General features: G+C 44.5%; 1 protein-coding gene across 2 annotated transcripts in view; it reads right to left on the bottom strand.

The window, feature by feature from the left end:
• LOC134421272 (unconventional myosin-X-like) overlaps positions 1-18,220 on the bottom strand; it is an 89,512-nt gene that overhangs the window by 25,060 nt on the left and 46,232 nt on the right. For both annotated transcript variants that reach the window (XM_063161969.1, XM_063161971.1), the window contains 7 exons: positions 17,246-17,354; positions 16,467-16,547; positions 15,418-15,542; positions 14,490-14,604; positions 8,652-8,758; positions 4,085-4,390; positions 153-192 (listed from right to left, as the gene is read on the bottom strand). In XM_063161969.1, coding sequence (XP_063018039.1) covers positions 153-192; positions 4,085-4,390; positions 8,652-8,758; positions 14,490-14,604; positions 15,418-15,542; positions 16,467-16,547; positions 17,246-17,354 — 883 coding nt within the window. The remainder of the gene's footprint in view (positions 1-152; positions 193-4,084; positions 4,391-8,651; positions 8,759-14,489; positions 14,605-15,417; positions 15,543-16,466; positions 16,548-17,245; positions 17,355-18,220) is intronic.

The following is an 18,220-nucleotide window of genomic DNA, read 5'->3' as shown; positions in this document are numbered from 1 at the left end:
TTTTGCGTGAACAAAGCTCATTTTTTAAATAGTGTTGCCATAATACTGATGCTGCCACAACAGTATCAGTATCCAGGCAAAGCAGAGGCAATGAAGGACTCATCACAGATACTCACAAGAAACCATGTGAAAAGAACAACTTTTAAACTTACCTGGGCCACCTGCAATAGTGCATTCAGTTGCTCCTTTTCTCTGTTAAAAACAAAACATAACAGTCAGAGACAGACCTAGTTCTCCTACGTGAGGTTTTCAGAATTACATGCACACATCATCCCTGTGTGGATAAGGTTAAAATGAGGTACTTGCTGTAAGACTGATTTAAAAGCTTTTGCAATTTAGTAAAAATCCAATTCTCTGTGGTTGGCATGACCTTTGTGGATGTAACAGATTTTCCCCATGCACTTAACTTTCAGATCAATTAGGAAATTAGATTAGTTGGAACACACCAGGAAGGACATTGGAAACAGTGACAGAAAGACAAATCAGACTCATGATAAATGTAAATAGAATCTTCTGAAGTACAATAAATCTGTGCATATTGAGGTTGCGTAATTGACAGCTATCAGGAAACTGTTCATTTTTTAAAAATAGAATTATTGCAATACTAGCACTGAATTGGTGTTTTGTTTTGCTTTTACTGTATTAAAGCCCCAACTCACATAACTTCTCAGTGGCATGCAAAATCCAGTTTATTAGTGAAGACTGTAAGAGTCAGAGTTTGTTAGTAAACATGAGCAGAGGAAAAAAACTATCCTACGGTGTTGCAGCTTTACCCAGTTCAAAAAGGGTACACTCCAAAGCAAAGCTGCCACTAAGGCCAGTTTCTCCAGAGCAAGTATGCCACAAACAACTGAACCAGCAGACAGACAAATACCAGGGTCATGCTTAGGGAGCAGGAATAGGATGCTGCTGGATGGAAGGAAGTGACCACTGCCAGTGGCGACTTTCAAACCTATAATTCAACCCCAGGGAGAACAGAAAGGCAATATCTTTTTCCCAGGCCATGCAGATTTTCCCAGACAAATTCTAAACTGCAGCTGTAAGTCACAAAGTCCTTAAAGTGCTTACTCTTGTGCTCACACTCTCAAAAAAAAAAAAAAATCCAGGAAATATTTGTAAATGAAAGCTGACATAAGTGAGATCTAGATGGTTCCAACTCCACTGAAAGATCCCTAGCAGTCACCATGAGTAAAACTACTGCCTTAAGTTACAAGAGAGCTCAAAAGCACAACCATTTTAAAACACATTAGGAGTGCCACCTATAATCTACATACAAATTCCTGCAACTGTCGCTCACAGTTTTTAAACCTTTGGTATTTCTTCCTGCTTTCTAGTCTTCATCAACTGATCTACACTCCTCCTGAAATGTGATACCCAAAACTTGGGACAGTATTCCAAATGAAGGGTACTGAAGCATCACCCCATCCTACAGAAACAATTCTGTTTATAGAGAGCATTTGCTTTCCCCTCTCACACAGCATGACACTGGTGACACACTCAACTTAGCCTCCAGACCTTCCTCCTGCTGTTGAAGTAAGCATTCCTCCTCCGCTCCCCGTGCACTTGATTATTCCTGACTGTAAATCTGCATATGTCTGTATCCAAAGTTATCCTGTTTTTCAGATCCTTTAACTTGCCAAAATTATCTGAACTGTAATCCTAGGCTATATGCCCACAGCCCCTCAGCAGATGGTTTTATCTGCAAATTTAATAAGGATATTCATATTTCCTTATCCAAGTTCTTATGAAAACACTGCACAAGTACCATATCCAGCACAGATCATGGAAAAATCCCATTCAAGAGTTCTCTTTTATTTAACAAAAAGCTGTTTATTAATTAAATGCAGTAAAAATACAAATCCTAATCTTGCTGCGCATACTTTTTCCCACAGCAAATTTCTTCAAGCATCTTAGAGTATTGTCATAACATATCAAAGCCCTTACCAAGCTTTTATCTACCCAAAGTCCAGTTACCTATCCTCCATGGCTTTTCCCTGTCCACAAGACATGCCATAAGACACCACAGAAGGGAAAAGGTAACTCTAGCACTGTTCTTCAGAAATCCACATTGGCTTAATTCCTTTATCAAGCATTTACAACTGTTTGATTGTTTGTTTCAGTATTTTCCTGGAACTGAGGTCAGGCTGACTGGTCCACAATTCCCTTATTTAAATATCTTCCTTTTCCCATTTTAAAAGGGGGTCGTAATTGTTTGGTATTTTCCATTTTTGTGGAAAAATTACTATCCATATTATCCACAAAGAACAAGAAAGAGAATAGCTATTGTTTCAAACTGCTTTAGCTAGCTCTGGAAGTACCCAAACATTACTTTCATCAAATCCCATACCTTCTTTATCATTTGTAATTTGATTTATCTGAGCATTTTCTAACCTTTTATTTCCATGACATGTTCTGAATTCTTGTACATCCTTCCTAATCATATTTAGTATCCAACAGTTAAGCTTTTGGGGAAGATAAAAATAGATCAAATACCTCATTTTTCTCAACATTACTATTTTTCTTCCTGTTGAATATTAGACCAAATTGTTCCATGTCTCCCCTCTGCTAAAAGTGTATGTACAGGAACTGTATGCCAACTTCTGGTTCACTACAGCTCATATCATGCCTAGGTCCTTCTGACTTTATCTCTACATTTGTGTTGTTTTTTGCTTGTTCTCAGTGGACTTCCACCTCATTTTTTAGGTCAAATGGATGTTCCAAAGTTAGACACATTGGTCTGCTAGTACCGTCCTGGCTACTCACTCACGTGCCATTTAACATTTATTAGAAAATGAAAATAAAATGAGTTTGCCTGATTCCTAGAAACATTGACACTTCTCTGCCATGATGATGGGTTGAACACATCTCTCATGCTCTGGGAACTGAAGGGCAAAACCACTCTATAGCAAATAAACTAGACAGGTCCTTCCTTTTATTATAGAATCAAATGCTGAGCTGGAAGGGACACACCAGGATCAATGAGTCCAACTCCTGGTCCTGTGCAGGACACCCCAAGAGTCACACCATGGGCCCAAGAGCATTGTCCAAACGCTTCCTGAACTCTGTCAGGCTTGGTGCTGTGGGCACTTCTTTGGGGAATCTGTTCCAATACTGACAACCCTCTGGGTGAAAAACCTTTTCCTGGTATTGAACCTGCATCTTCCCTAACTCAGCCTCCTGACATTTCCTTGAGTCCTGCCACTGGGCACGACAGTCAAGAGATCAGAGCCTACTCTTCCTCTTCGCCTCATGAGGATGCTGAAGACCACAATGAGATCTTCCCTCAGTCTCCTCAAGTGACCTCAGTCACTCCTCATGCAGTTTCCTCTCCAGGCATTCACCATCCTCACTGTCCTGCTTTGGACACTCTCTTGTTTAATGTTTTTTACATTCTGGTGCCCAAAACTGCACACAGGACTCAAGGTGAGTGCTTCTAACCTTAGAATTTTTTGATGCTTGCCACACAGTCTGATGAGATCCCCCTTTGGGAAAGTACGTAACAAAAGCCTAGGAGAACTACTTCTGAAAAGCAAACCACCACACCATTATATGCGAAAATTATATAATAATAAACCCAGCAGAGTCCAGCAAGTGCAGCAAGCAGCAGTGCTGACTCCACAGACTGCAGCACTTCCCATCTGCCACAAGAACTACTGCGTAAGTTCCTTCGTTCCCATGGGAGATTCCTGCCATCCTTCCCCTTTGTCTCCCAACAGCATGGTCACCTGCAAAGGCTGTCATCTTGAGGGGGAGGCTCTGATGCCATTTTCCCTTTGGCTCCCTGTGCACCATGGCCTGTGGTGGGTGCCATCTTGGAAAGGGGGGTTTCCACCATTTTGGGTTTCAGACTGTTCTCAGGGAGTTTGTGAGATTTAGCAATTTTGTATATAGTGATTATTTACTGTTGATTTTTGCCTGTTGCAGTTTCACTTGTTAGTAAACTTATTTTTTCACACATAGCTACTTATATTCATTCTTTATTGGTAGTAAGGGACTGGTTAAAACAAAGGGGGAGAACCCATTCTAGAATGTTCCCCTTTAAACTGCCTAAACCCAAGACAGAATGCAAGATACCATCTTGTACCTTTCCTTCACCTCTTCCTCTTCCTGTTTCCTCCTACGCTCCTCCTCTTCTTGCCATTGTCTTTCCTCTTCCTCTCTTCTGATCTGCTCTTCCTCCTCCTGCCTCCTTCTCTCCTCGGCTTCCTGCCCGCGTCGCAGCTCCTGCTGCAGCAGGTGCTGGTAGAGGCTGCGAGCCAGGCGGCCACGCCAGTGCTTCTGCAGCGTCACCGCAGAGGCCTTCAGGCGCTGCAGGCTCTTCTTCCAGAAGTACGCTCGGTAGTTCTTTTGGATTATTACAACACTGGATAGCACCTTCTGATACTTCTTCCTGGAAACAGAACCACACGCTTAATGCATCGCTAAGCCATACGTGCTCTGCACTCCTCATGCCCTTGCACACTGACCACATCCACAGGAAAATCCTTTTCGAAAAACACAGGTCAGAAGTGACATGATTTCTGTTTCTCTCCTGCCACTCACTACCTGTAAATCATATTCACCTCACTGTTCTCCCTCCTAATCTACCAATAGCTTGTTTCAATGGGCACCTACTTTTGTGAAGACTCTCAGATGATGAGAGGACCTTCGCTTTCCATTTGTCCATGGAAAGGGAAGGTCCTCTGGCTCAAAGTCTCCTTGCATTGCACATAAACACATTCACTGTGCAGTGGGCATAATCATTCAGTATGGATTTATTATAATAGAAACGTACAAATGCCCTTACTATATGAAAACAAATATTGCGCCATCTCTTAAGTGATCAAAAGCAAAGCACCCCAGGAAAGGCAAAACCAGTGCAAAAATAGATTTGGCGACATTAATTTCACATTTTCTGGGAGAAAACACACTGAAACTACAATATTGATAGTTGAATCAAACATTGTAACAAGTTCACATAAAGAAATACTTCTATTGCACAACATTTTGCCTAAACAAGAATCACAGAGTATCTTGAGTTGCAAGGAACCCACAAGGATCATCAATGATACCAAAATCAATTTTACAGGCACTTTAAGAACATGACAGGGCCCCAAACCACAACAATCACCATTCAGTATTTCTGTAGTCTAGTAATGTTGTAGAAAAGTGAGGTTTTACAGACTATCAAGGACATGAAAAAAGTTCCTGGTAGAAGTTTGTACATGATACATAAACTGGGCAAATAACAGAAGTTAGCATTACACAGTAATCTGGATCAATTTGTAAACTAGATTCAAGCAAACATTAAACAATCCAAAAGAGCCAATCATAACGTTTTGTATTGAAGAATCAAAGGCCAAACACAATGGATGTGGGACTATGTTGAGAAGCAGCAAGTCAAAACTGGATTTTTGGGCTCCAGATCATCACACAAAGGCAAACTCCCACCACAATACTATAGAAAAAAATACTACTGGGATTCTTATTCTTGTAAGTAGAAATATTGTTGTATAGAATACTGCTTTTATTCTGTGCTCTGTGCTAGCACCCCCATTTCAAGAACAATGTTAGACCCTCAAGTGATTTCTGAGGAAGCAGGACTGGAACCAAAAATTCAGGTGTACAGAATGAGAGCAATTGCTCCATGCAGAACCTTGAGAAATAGAAAAGCCTAAGGAAAGGCTTTACCCCAGTTAAAGTATCCACATTTCTATTTTTCCAACAGGGGCCATAAGATTTAACCAACCAGAAATCTATTAAGGCTGAAAATAAGCAGACATTTTTTTAAGTAATTTAATATATTTGGATGCCTTAGTATCTTGCACTGGAGAAACAACCATTGGTACTAGTCAAATCAAAAACTTTTTTAATCCAAACAAAACGTGCAGAGAGAAATTCTCTGGGGCTGTTGCACAGGATCTTGGGCCAGAAGGCTACAGTAATCCTTGAGGTCTTACAGTCCTAGAAAGCACATTGGAAATAGCACAGTATTCTCACATAAACTTCCCACAGATCTTCTGCAACAGCCTGAGGAAAAGACACACCTTAAAATCCCTCTCCTGGCAAGGAAATTCCCTTCAAATGGCAACAGGGACCTGTGCTGACAGCTTGCCGCCTCCCTGCACATCAGATCCATCAGCCCAGTCAAGAAAATCAGGAGAGGGATGCTAATAGATGCAGTGTGCAGAGGTCATGCTCTTTTCCATAAGTATTATGTCAAAAGGAGGAAGCACAGAGAAAAGAAAAGGAAAAGCAAGAGGTGATAAGCAGTAGGAGATCTTAGGTTAATTACTCCTGGACTGCAGTACCCTCATCCCCACTCCTTCTGTCCACCCTGTGCCCTGCACATGGGGTGTGAACAGCTGCACATGCACTCTCTGCCAAGGCAGACTAAGAGCATCAAAAAGGGTACTCTGACTTTTACAAAATGCATCTGCCAGAAACTCTCTCAAGTGCAACATGTGCCAAGCCCTGCCCAGCTCCAGGCCAGCTCTGCCTGCTAATCTGCCAGGCTGAAGTGCCCCCTCATTCCTCATGACCACAGTCAAGCTTGCAGATGCCCTTCAGCTGGAATTGCTGCTGCAGGCTGCAAATCTCATTCCCCTTGTTCAAGCTTCCACTCACCCTTCTGCACTGGCCAAAGAAGTTCAACCTGAGACCAAGCAAAGGGGCTGGGAGACCCAAACATGCAGCACACCAGAGAAGGCAGGCTGGCAGCAAGACTCCAATGCTGTATTTGAAATTTACTTAATTAGTCTCTCAATGAGCTGTAGTTAGCAGTTATGCCTCCAAGGAGTAGAGATCACAGGGCTATGGAGCAATTTGCTACTGTCTTCTTCCCATGAAGAACAGTCCTGAAGAAACCAGGGACACAGCCAATTTCATCCATGGATCCCATACTATGTGGTTTTTAGCTGGTGAAGCTGTTACCTGCATCTCAGAGCTCTACAGATTAGCTACATAAGAATGGGATCATTTCAAAGGGTTTGATTTTCTTGTCTCACATTTTAGTGATCAGAGATACTAGGTGGCATAGGCTGCAGGGAATGAGAGCGAAGAAAATCTGGTTCTCCAGGCTCACAGAACAAGTTCACAAAGGGGGAGAAACCAGTAAAATCCCTCCTTTGCCAGTCTACTTTGCATGAGACCAAATGAATTTAAATACACTTATACTTGCAAAACTAACAGAAATGGTATCAAGCTTAAGGCAGCACATACTGGTATTCCTGCCCAACTCTGCACAGACCATTCAGCACTTGCCCAGATGAACTCCTGCCTGCTGGACTTTTTTCAATCCAGGTGCAGTGCAACTGGAAACTCTCTTCACAGAAAGTTTTACAGACCCCCTTTCCAGCTCTTCTTTACTCTCCTCCCCTGTGAAGTCCAGTTACCTCCAGCTGCTTGTGAAGATCTACACTCTGGCTGCAGAAGCACAGCTTGTCCTTAAGGGTGAGACTCTAACAGCAACATGTGGGATGAGGAATTCAGAAGTGTGGAGGCTGAAGGACCGCAAGATTTCTAACCAAGAGGAACACTGCTGCCACACAGTCTCCATCACAGCCCTGCAGGACAGCTTCCTCACCTGGAAGGATCTCAGAAAAGCAATAATCCAGTAGGCCTGCAGTGGTGTTTCCAGCAAATCAATTTTCCTGTGCTAATCCCTACCCCTCTCTCCAAATGCTAGACAGAAAGTAAAAGAGAGAAGAGGCCCTGACATAAAGAACTTGCAATCTCATGTACAAACAATAGAGCGAGCTCATTTGTCTTCCTAGAGGGAAATAAATAAATGAATAAAAAGCCTCAGAGACCAAATGTGTATTTTGCTGATATTCCACACTGGCAAGGCAGGGTACAACCCTTGCACACGTTTCCCAATGAAAAATGAGCTACCTGGTGTAACTGGAGCTCTAAGAAGAGTGCCTGCTGAAACAGTTCTGCTGGCCAGGGATTTCACCTCCTCACAACCCTGACTGACAGGTGTCTGGAGCAAAGACCAGCCAGGAAAGAGCATCTTACTGGGATTAAGTGTGCATACCACAGCCATTAAGGAGTCAGCTGTTGCACTGACTTCGAGGGCAGAGGAGGGGCCGTTTGTCTGCAGTTGGTTCTCCCAAACCTTCACTGGTCAGGTGCAAAAGGGAGAGGCAAGAGGAGATTACTGTTGCAGAGCTGGCCAAAAACCAATTCTGAACAGTTAATTAAAAGGAGAGGGAGATCACAAGGCAAACAGGCAGGGCGAGGAAGGAGGGTGAGCAAAGGCAGAACTGCAAGTGAGGAAGAAGCAATTGGCAGGGGGAGCAGAAAACAGAGTTGACAGGCACAAGGGAAAGGAGGGGACCCAAAGCGTAGGTGGGGCCCAGCCAGGAGAGCCCTGAAGGCAAGGAAAAGGTGTCATCACAGGCAAGCAATGGGTACAAAAGTCCACGGGAAGCCTGCTGAGCAGCGCTGAGGGAAGGTGCAAACGTGCACATAACTGAAAAAGAGGTGCCAAAGGTGCAGGAAGGTTTCAGCAGAGCTGATGCTGGCAGGGAGGGCAGATTCTGCAACTCTCCCTTAGAATACAGGAGGGGAAGACGGGACGGATGCTAGGGGACTAGAGAGCAAAGCAGGGTGTCGGGGCAACCCAGGCACGCAAGCACAGGGATGGTGGGGCAGCCCCCAGCACTGACCTTGCCATGTAGCCCAAGACGTGGGCCCGGATGACTATAGCTGCTTTCCTCAACTCCTCTTCCCGATCCTTCTCCAGCTTCTGCTCAAGAGCTTCCTTCAGGAAAACCTGACGCCACGGGGAGGAGTTTCAGTAAACACAAAGAGAGGAAAGAAGTCAGTCCCCGGGAGAGCCGGGCGGTTTCATCCCCGGGTGTGCGGCGCGGAGAGCGCTCCGTGCCCGGGCGGCCGCGCCGCCGCCGCCCCCGCGCTGCCCCGGGCGCCCGCACTCGGAGCGCCGGGAAAAGTTCTGCAGCGGCGGCAGCCAAACTCCGAGCCCAACCCCCGCCGCCCTCACTCTGTGGTCAAGACTTAAAAGAGAGAGGGAGGGAGCAGAGGAAGGAGGGAAAGAGGAGGGAGGAGGAGAGCCCAAGTTTGCGCCTGTGATTAACTCTTTCCCAGCTGACAGCTCGCCCGGCGCAAGCCGGTACCTCCCTGCAGCAGGCACTGGGACCTCCGGGGGTGATTAAATATTTTGCGAAGAAACTCCTCCGCGTTTCAAGGAAAGGGAGGAACTTTTAAGATTTCTAGGCTCCAGGAAGTAACCTTTACAGGAATCTTAAGGGAAGGCAGGCGGAAAGCCAAAAGCCCAGTCGAGGCACAAAGCTGCGCTTACTCTCAAGCCCACCGGTGCTGAAGCCCTCCACCGACCTCCAGACACTCTGGGCTGAGATGCTCCCGTGCTGAAGAGGTTCCACAGTAGAGCATGCACTAGGGGCAACTGAGCTCTGACCACAGAACTCTCCAAGTATTACTGGTTGCACGCCAGTGTCCAGTATTTTAATTCTCAAGCATCTTTCACCGCCTGTATTTACAGCTTCTGCTCGGCGCTAAATGCTTGTGAAGAATGCAGGTGCTACGTTAAAGACAAAAGAACTGAGATACAAGCAAGATAAGGCCATGTTTACAGGAATTGTGCTGACATGTCTAAGCAATGTTAAATCAGCTGGCTTGCATTAGGTTAGCACAGGATTCAGCAGAAATTCCTGAAATAAATGTGCTGCTTTTTAGATGGATTGCAGCCTGCAGGGAGCTCCACGGTGCTGTGGGTACACTGCTAGCAGTACCCAGACTAGAATAAGCTGGTGAGACACGTCCATACAAGCCGCAGGCACAGCAGCAAGTGCCATATGGCCATGCTCGTGTGACCTGCTGCCTGGCACTGGATAAATCCCTGCCAGGGCCAGCAGCAGAACAGGCTACCCTAGGGAAGTGCAGCCCCACTTGTTAAAGCACTGGCATGGACACAGGATGTGAGCTGACATTCATCAATCTGCAGAATTGAAAACCACATTAATCAGTAGAAACTCCTTACAAATGTACTGGGTTCATGTGGTTGTGGTGAGAGGCCAAAGATTTGAACAGCCATTTAGTCCAGTGCCCTGCACCAGTTCCCCTCTTTCCCATTTAGCTCCCCTCTATGTCCCTCTATACCTTCCCCTCCATCACTGCTTTTGGCCGCATCCCTTAAGGCTCTTCCTTCCCCCTGCAATTACCATTGTGTACTGAGGTGTACTGACACCCCTCCCTGACTTAGTACCCATAGCCAGTGGCTTTCCTGCACTTGAATTTCTCCTGGGGAGCAGCTTCCATTAAGAAATGAGCTGTTTTGTAATGACTAAATAACCATGGGTAGCCTGAAAAGAAGCTTCATTATCAAGGTACTGCCAACCATGAAGCTGGCATCCTTCCCTGCAAGTTGTACATCCACTCCCTCTGTCAACTCAACAATCTTTTAAAGATTTCTTTGAGGCAGGGATTGCTCTTTCCATTACATTCCAGAACCAAGCAGCAGTCACCCATTTCAAGAATGCAACCAGCAAAACACTGTCTCGGTCCATTATCTTCATCAAATTGCAAAAATACTCAGGCCATCAGTATTTCCCTAGCAAGCACAGTCTTTGCTGAGCCAGGCCAGTTTGGGGTGGGGGAAGAACTTCAGGGCATACAGAGATCCATGAGACCCAACCCTAATCCTATAGGATTACAGGATCTATACATGCTGGAGTGAGGGGTTAATCTAAAAAAAAAAAAACCAGCAATATCTAGTTATAAACTTTTGGTATTTTGAAGGTTTGGAGGTTTTTCAGACTCCACTAGATGACAAGGAAGAATAACATGCATTTCAAGTCCAGAAGTTTTTTTGATGCCTTGTGGAAATAAACTAGAAAGTGGCTGTTTCTTTGTCATTATTCATAGTCATTTTCTGAAAACATGGGACTGTTTTCATCTGAGAATGGCTAAACAAAACATACAAGGTTACATCTATCACATTCTGCTGATACTAGACACTGGCCAGGTTTTAAACCACAGTGCATCACCACAGTGTTCCTCACATAACCTCAAAGCCTGCATGCACCATCAGTGGGACAGTGAACATGTTAAGGTGTCACAGAGATCAGCAGACACAAGTGTAACTGCTTGGGTACCCATGTGTACATAAGTGGGATCATATGATTCTTGGGGACAACACTGGGAAAGCAGGAAATGGGTCACTGTGACCTGGATGCCAAACAGTGTATAGCAACCTCCTCCTTCAAACAGGCCCTGCAAACCAGCAGGTTGAAATGTGGAAATTTATGCCTTCAAACAGTAAAGGTTACTGTGTTAAACCACTGTAGAAATCTGTGTTGTGGGTATGGCAAGTATGGCAGAAGGCCCAGGTGCACTGAAGGAAGGGTCATATGGAAGCTGCTGCCCCATCCCAGCACATCCCCAGTGAAGGCAAAGGCACCTTAGCACAATCTCTTTCATCATCACACTGCTTGTTTGCATCCAAACCCTCAACTCCGCCATACCACCATATTAAACCTGTATTGCATACATTAATACCTCTTATAAACATTAATTTGACAATTGACAGCACAGCAGCTGCTCTATTCTTAATGAAAAACACAAAGATCATCCTGCCCTTCCTCCTCCGTTTCCTTTCCCAAGCTTCACAATCCCCTGCACTAATTCACAGAGTTCTTTCCTTCCTCCTTCAAACAATTGCTAGGGATATAATTATCCTTCCATTCATTTTGCAGGAAGTATTCCCCCTTCTATAAGCCTTGCTCTTCACCCACCCCTTATACTTCTTCCTAGGTTACATCCCCATGGGCTTGTCACACCTTTTTCAGTAGCTACTCCTGACTAAGCCAAGATTGGTTCTGGGAATACCAATCTGAGTACCCAGAGCTGCACCTGTAGCAACAAAAGTGGCAGTAAGGCCATGCAGGGGACTTCCTTTTCAGGACAATAACCTATGCTCCATTCCCCTTAGCTGGTAGCTTCACCTTTACCTGAAAGACTCTGTAAAAATAAGGCTCATTTCTCCATCAACCCAAGTATTCCAGGCCTATGTTACCTAGCACCAGCTGAAACATGAATGCCGACAAAGCAGTCTGTAATCCAAGGCACAGCAGCTGGATCCAGACAGCAGGGAAGGTCCTACCAGGAAGCACCACTGCTCTGCAAGGCCTCACCTTGGCAGCTGCTTTCCTAGGGACAGGCTTTCTGTCACAAAGCTGAGTTGCAAGGTGGTCTCCAAGGGAGGAATGAAATGGCTTTGCATGGGAAAGAATGCCAAGCAACTCATCTGAAGAATGTAATGGCAGGGTAGTACACCTTGGAATGATAGTACCTTGGAGCAGCCAGGGGCTGGCCAGCCATTCAGCATGGCAGCAAGTGTGGAACATGCCAGGACAGCCTTGGAATGATCCATTCTTTCAATAGACAGAACTTCTCCCCTCTACCAGGACACACATCTCTAATACAAACCATGTCCAATAGAAAGTAACTCCTACAGCCAAACAACATGGCTCAACTGCTTCCCAGCTCCAGGAAATTTTGCTTCTCAGGCATCAGGAATACAAAGATTGCTTCTCTTAATCATTTCTTTCTTTCCACAATATCCAGACTCACAGCAGCCAGCGCCCAAGCAGAGAGATTGCAGGGTACCAACATACAGCTCTTCAGTCAAGTTTTAGTTTACAGAACACAATAATTAAAAAATAAATACATTGGACTATATCCAGAGTTTTGACAAAACAAACACACATTTTCTTTGCCACAATTACCACCCATATTGTCTTTTTCCAAATAATGTGTGCAGGTCAAGGAGTGAGTGTAAACAAGCAGATGGACTCAGTCCTTCATGATGCACAATGGGGACTGAAGAGAAAAGGGACCTATAGCTTCCAGGGGCTCAAAGCATCCTGGATTTCCTGCTTGTTGTTAGTCTGCTGTAAGCTTTGGACTTCAGCTGTATAGCTTATAACCTTTTGTACTCTAAAAGGTGAGTTGTGTGCCTGTGAGTTTGGTCCTCCATCCTGCTGCCCTTACTGTAGCGCAGCAATCTTCCACCTCTTGTCATGCTGGAAGAAAGTTCAGACTCTGTGTTTACCAGCTCTAACCACCATTTTCTAAGCTTTCCAGACAGCTCTGCAACACACAGTCTCCTCATAGGCTTTAACACTGAAATGCTTGGAGACTGGCAGTCACCCAAGCAATGTGGATTATCCAGGGACAGGAATCACCAAAATGCTTCCTGGTTTGCAGGCACCAGTGAGGAGACTCCTGATTCCAAAATCAAAGATAGGGAACACTTTAACCACAGACCAGAAATACAGCTAAGTGATAAAATCTTATTTCTGGAGCATCAGTGGAGGCATGGGGGAAGAAAAAAAACCAAAACAACCAAACTCCAGATTAATACATGTCCTTCCCACAACAATGGCCAGTGGTTTCCTTGATTGCCACATAGAGCTCATAGCCCAGACTCTTAAGTGGACTACCACCAGTCCTCTAGGAAGAGGAAAGAGATCTTGCTTTAATAAATATTATAGTCTATCCACTTACTGAGAAATAATTACTCAAAGCAACAAATGTCATCATCTGATCTCCTGGACAAATTAAATGTGCATGTTCACTAGAATCACTGCATCACTTCTGGTTTCATTGTGGCACTGGAAATATTCTGAAGTACATTTCTAAAGGCTGAAGGGCAAAAAAAAATGCAAGAAGTTGCTTTGATGTGCTACCATCTGCTCTAGATATGAACTGCATCCCCACTATTGAGAAATGCTGCCTGCATTGGACACCATCCATCTTGGAATATTCTTTGAAGAATTTACTGGAGTATGTGGAAAGTTGTGATAGAGACAGCTTCACACTTCCAGATTTCTATAGCAATATACCTCAAAATGCTCACATGTATTTCTGCATGAAAATCCAGACTATTCCAGGCAAGAGAGAAGTGTTAAACATTCACCAAAACAGAAGCAAGATCTGAATTACGCAAATGGGCAGAAGCATTTGGATGCCTCTTCACAGAAAATGTATGCTAGCATCTGGGCTAGATGCAATAGCATCATCTGAGCTTCCCCAACAGAAAGCTGTCATACATCTGGTGATGTAGCTATTCACAGCTTAGATATACACCAAGATTCAGCTCACTGCCTCGGGCAAGAATTTCAGTTAGTCAAGCAGAGTGAAATACCTGGCACAAGAGGCAAGAGTTAATGGCACACATCACAATTACATAAATGAGAGCCACGCTTGTTCCCCTTGAATCTTTAAACTGGATCAGACACAACAAAATCAAGCTGGCTTGGTCAATTAGGAGTTTAGATAAAATCAAAAATCCTGCTATGTCTCTAGGTACATAATATGGGAAATATTTGAGATGCTGCAGGTCAGTGGCACAGGCCAGTGGATTGAAAGGATCATGACTGCAATGCCTTGCAATCTGACCAGATGCAATCTTGTCCCCTTGCAGCTGGAGCAAAGCCATACCCTTCCCCACACCGATGCAGTACCTTGGTTTTACCCAACTGCCATTCCTTCTTGCTGCTGTCATAGGTCTGGAGAAAACCTGCACATACAGCTTTGCTGTTCTCTGAGAGGCTTGGCCCCTTCACAAGCATCTTGTACCTAAGAACAAAACAGAATCTCATCAGATTACAGATGACAGTAACTGCCCCCTTTCCTCTCTCTTCCCAATCTTTTAACTCTAATTATCCTCCTCTCATTAGTCCTTTTTCCTCTGGGACCCTCCTTCTTCATGTTTACCTTCCAATTTGGAAATTTCCATCCCCCAACCTTTATCTGTTTCTACCACACTGGCAATTATTGTTGCAATCCCAGTAAAAGAATACAAACTCAACAGAATTTTTCAGTAAAGAACAACTGTCTTTTTGAAACATGTGCTTTCATCAGACACAAGATATTTTGTTCAGTGTTGGGGTGGCATTTAGTGCTCCAAGAGACAAAGGAAGCAATGTTCAGTGTCCCTTCTAGCCTTAAACTTCAAAAAAATCCTTTTGATGTAGCTCATTAAAAGAAATAATCACTTCTTCCAATATTAATCATCAACTATACTGTCCATTAGAATTTTCTTCAGCTGCCTAAAGGTTTTAAGCATGGTATTTTCCTTTTACATATTATGACCAGCTGGGTTTCACAGCATCACACTAGCAAATCTGTGACAAAGCTACCAAGGAAAAAAAAAAAGACGAAGAAAAAAAGACCAAAGACCATCTGGCTATTTTTCCATTCTGACTTTTAGCCTAAAGGCAAGTCTCCAAAAGGCCTCCCAGATCAGTCGATGATATGAGCATTAAGGCCATGGTTAGAAAAACATCCCACAGATGATCCATACCAGAAGAAGCAGTTAAAGAGGGAGCAGTCACCTAGAATTTTATACTTTGGGGCTGTTCCAGCATACAATACAGTGGCAGCAATTACCTGCTGAGGAAGTCCTGGAACAGGCGCCGTACAGGGAAACCCGCTCTCCGAACCTTCACTGTCTCCAGCATCCCTGAGTAGCGGAGCTGATTCAGCACCACGTCTGGATTAAAGAGATTCGGCGCCTAAACAGGGATCCAGAATCAAAACCAAGTAAGTGAGGCAGTCACTGGCTGTGTATCTGTTCTGGTGTAAAAAGCCAACCCTGCATATCTGGGCATGCCAAGTAAAAAGGGGGAAGTTTGGGTCAAGGGGAAAGCAACCTCACAGCACTGCACAGTGCAGAATAAGGGACAAAAGGGAATTGGGCTGATTCTGGAGGAAGGAAAAGAGTTTGCAGATTGCACTCACAGTCAGACTATGGTAGGAAAGCAAAGATACAATGTCTGAACACACTCAGAGTGTAGAACCCTGACTCAGTTCTCTTTGTAGTCTCTCTTTTCAATTAAACTGGAGACAAACTACAGAATTCTTTTCTGGCATAAATCCCCTAAGCAACCTATCCTCTGACATATCATTCATGGTTTCAAAACACACAAAGAAAAGGATCAGTTCAGATCTAGTTAGCAGGATGTCCTCCCGCCACAGCTCACAGTCCAAGCAAGAGCCAGCCTGTCCCTAAGCACTGTGACTTGCTCATGATGCATCCACCTCCACTGCCTCAGAGCCAGGGATCTGCAGGAGACAGTGCCTACTGCACAAGCCCTTCATTCCCAAACAGATTTCTCTACAGGCACTATAAACAGGAGTGATTGCTTCTTCTAGCACAGCTCTGAACTCTGCACAAGCCTGGTTAATCCTCCAGGCTTCATAAGCACTGGAAGAGGTGGGAATGGCTATATAATCTCATATTTAGAATGCAGTCTTTCCATCAAATTACCAGAATGAGGGTGTGTTTTTTCTCAACTGTAAAATAACTAGAATAAAAAAGGGAAGGTGGGAGGAACTGCTCTTACCCTCAGTTTGAGGCACCTGCTAGGTATTTGTGCAAGGGCATGCCCATGCAGGCCTGTGTCACATGCACACATGTGGCTGGGGCTCACACTTACCTTTTCTGTATTTGGTTTGATGCAGCGGATGAAAAACGGGTTGGAAGTACTGAGCGTGGCCATCAGGGAATGGAGAGAATCCTAAAGAACAGCAGGAGAGACCCAAAGGATCAGTCACTACAGAAGGGAAAAGGGCTACATTTGATGCAATAAGGTCTTCATGCAGCCCTCTCATTCCTAATGTCTTCCTTTGACTCTGCCTACCAAAATTTCATTAACCCACGAGATTCCTTTCTGTCCAAAACATACCCACACAGTCTGCTCTTAAGACTATTTATATAGTCATCCTTGTTCTTGGAGCTGTAGAGCGTTTGTGAGTTAGTTTTACAAGTCTCTCAAACTTTAAATATAGGAAGAAAAACCCAGTGAAATGAACAGGTCTGCAGACAATTCAAGTGTGTGAGATTCATACTTGCAAGGTCCTCCTAATAAGGTTTTATTGGAATTGTCACCATACCTGCAAAAATTTGGCCTAAAAGGACACATACACTTAGCTGAAACACCAAACCAATATGAAAGATTAAAGAACCTCAAGAACTTCATACACTTAGCAAAGTACTCTTCTCCTCTGCCACTCTGCTCCATCTGATCATCTCACATTTTATACCAGACAGAAATCCTTGGGGCAGTGGCACTGTCTTTTTTTAGCACTGCAACATTCCTGCACATTTTCAGTGCTGGACACAAAACAAGGATGAATGACTCCTCTTGGCTGCAGGCCTTGCTTTACCCATCTGCTCCTCCCCAGAAGCCTGCTGCTCTCTTGGAAAACATCATACCCTGAACTGGGAACTGACAGTCGGTCTGCGCCTCTGGGTGCCCATCTTCAGTGTCTCTTCACTGCAACGACTGCAGACTCTTTCAAAAAGGTCATAGATGAAGTCCAGCCTAAGGGAGAAGAAAAGATTTAAAGAAGATGAAAGACACCTACCACCTGTGAGAAGATGGTTTTTATTGTCAGCTACTGCCCTGTCCTGTTGTGAAACATCTCATTTTTATACCTGCTGTGCCAGAGGAAGCAGTTCAGCTGGCACTTCAGTGAGGAAATTAATACTTCCCACATGGCTGCCCAGATCCCTGTGGGCTGCCTTATATGCCACACTCAGATGCAAAGCCAGAAGTCCCCTCCCACACTTTCAAGTAGGATATTACACAAAGGAAAATCTCCCTTCTGCACTGGCTGGGACACCTCCCTTGAGCAAGGATGGGATCTCAAGGACACCTCCCTTGAGCAAGCATATGCCCCTAGGCAAAGCTGCCTTGAAGGTATGCCAGCTGGACTAATGCTGTCATGCCTCCCAAATCATGATCAGCCCTCATGACACGATCATGAAATTGGAAGCCCAGCTCTTCTGCAGCCAGAGGAGTTCTAGAGCTGCCCTCCATGTAGCTAGCCCTCCAGTTCTAAGGAATCTTCCACCATTTTGCCACTCCTGAGACATTGGTGCTGGTTCTTACAAAGTTGCACAAAGTTCTTCAGAACTGCTTGTGCCAGTTTATTGTTATGGCTGCTTCTGGCCCAGCTTCCCTTCTGGCACGTTGAAAAAGCCTGAGTCCTTCTATTATGCTGGACAATAACAACCACAATTCTGGCCTCAAGCCTCATGTAAAATGTTCCCCAGATGCTACTGTCCAAGTAAGACAACTATGAGCAGCTCATAGTCTCAGCTCCCTCAGGTTGTTTCAAAGCTTCTCAGTGCACACTCTGCAGCAGCTTCAAAGAAGATGCAGTTCTGAAACAGTCTCATCAGGCT

This window comes from Melospiza melodia, chromosome 8, assembly GCF_035770615.1.
Source record: "Melospiza melodia melodia isolate bMelMel2 chromosome 8, bMelMel2.pri, whole genome shotgun sequence".
NCBI classification, from domain to species: Eukaryota; Metazoa; Chordata; class Aves; order Passeriformes; family Passerellidae; genus Melospiza; species Melospiza melodia.
Note: the sequence above shows the minus strand (reverse complement) of the source record. Positions and strands in the feature narration are given on the sequence as shown.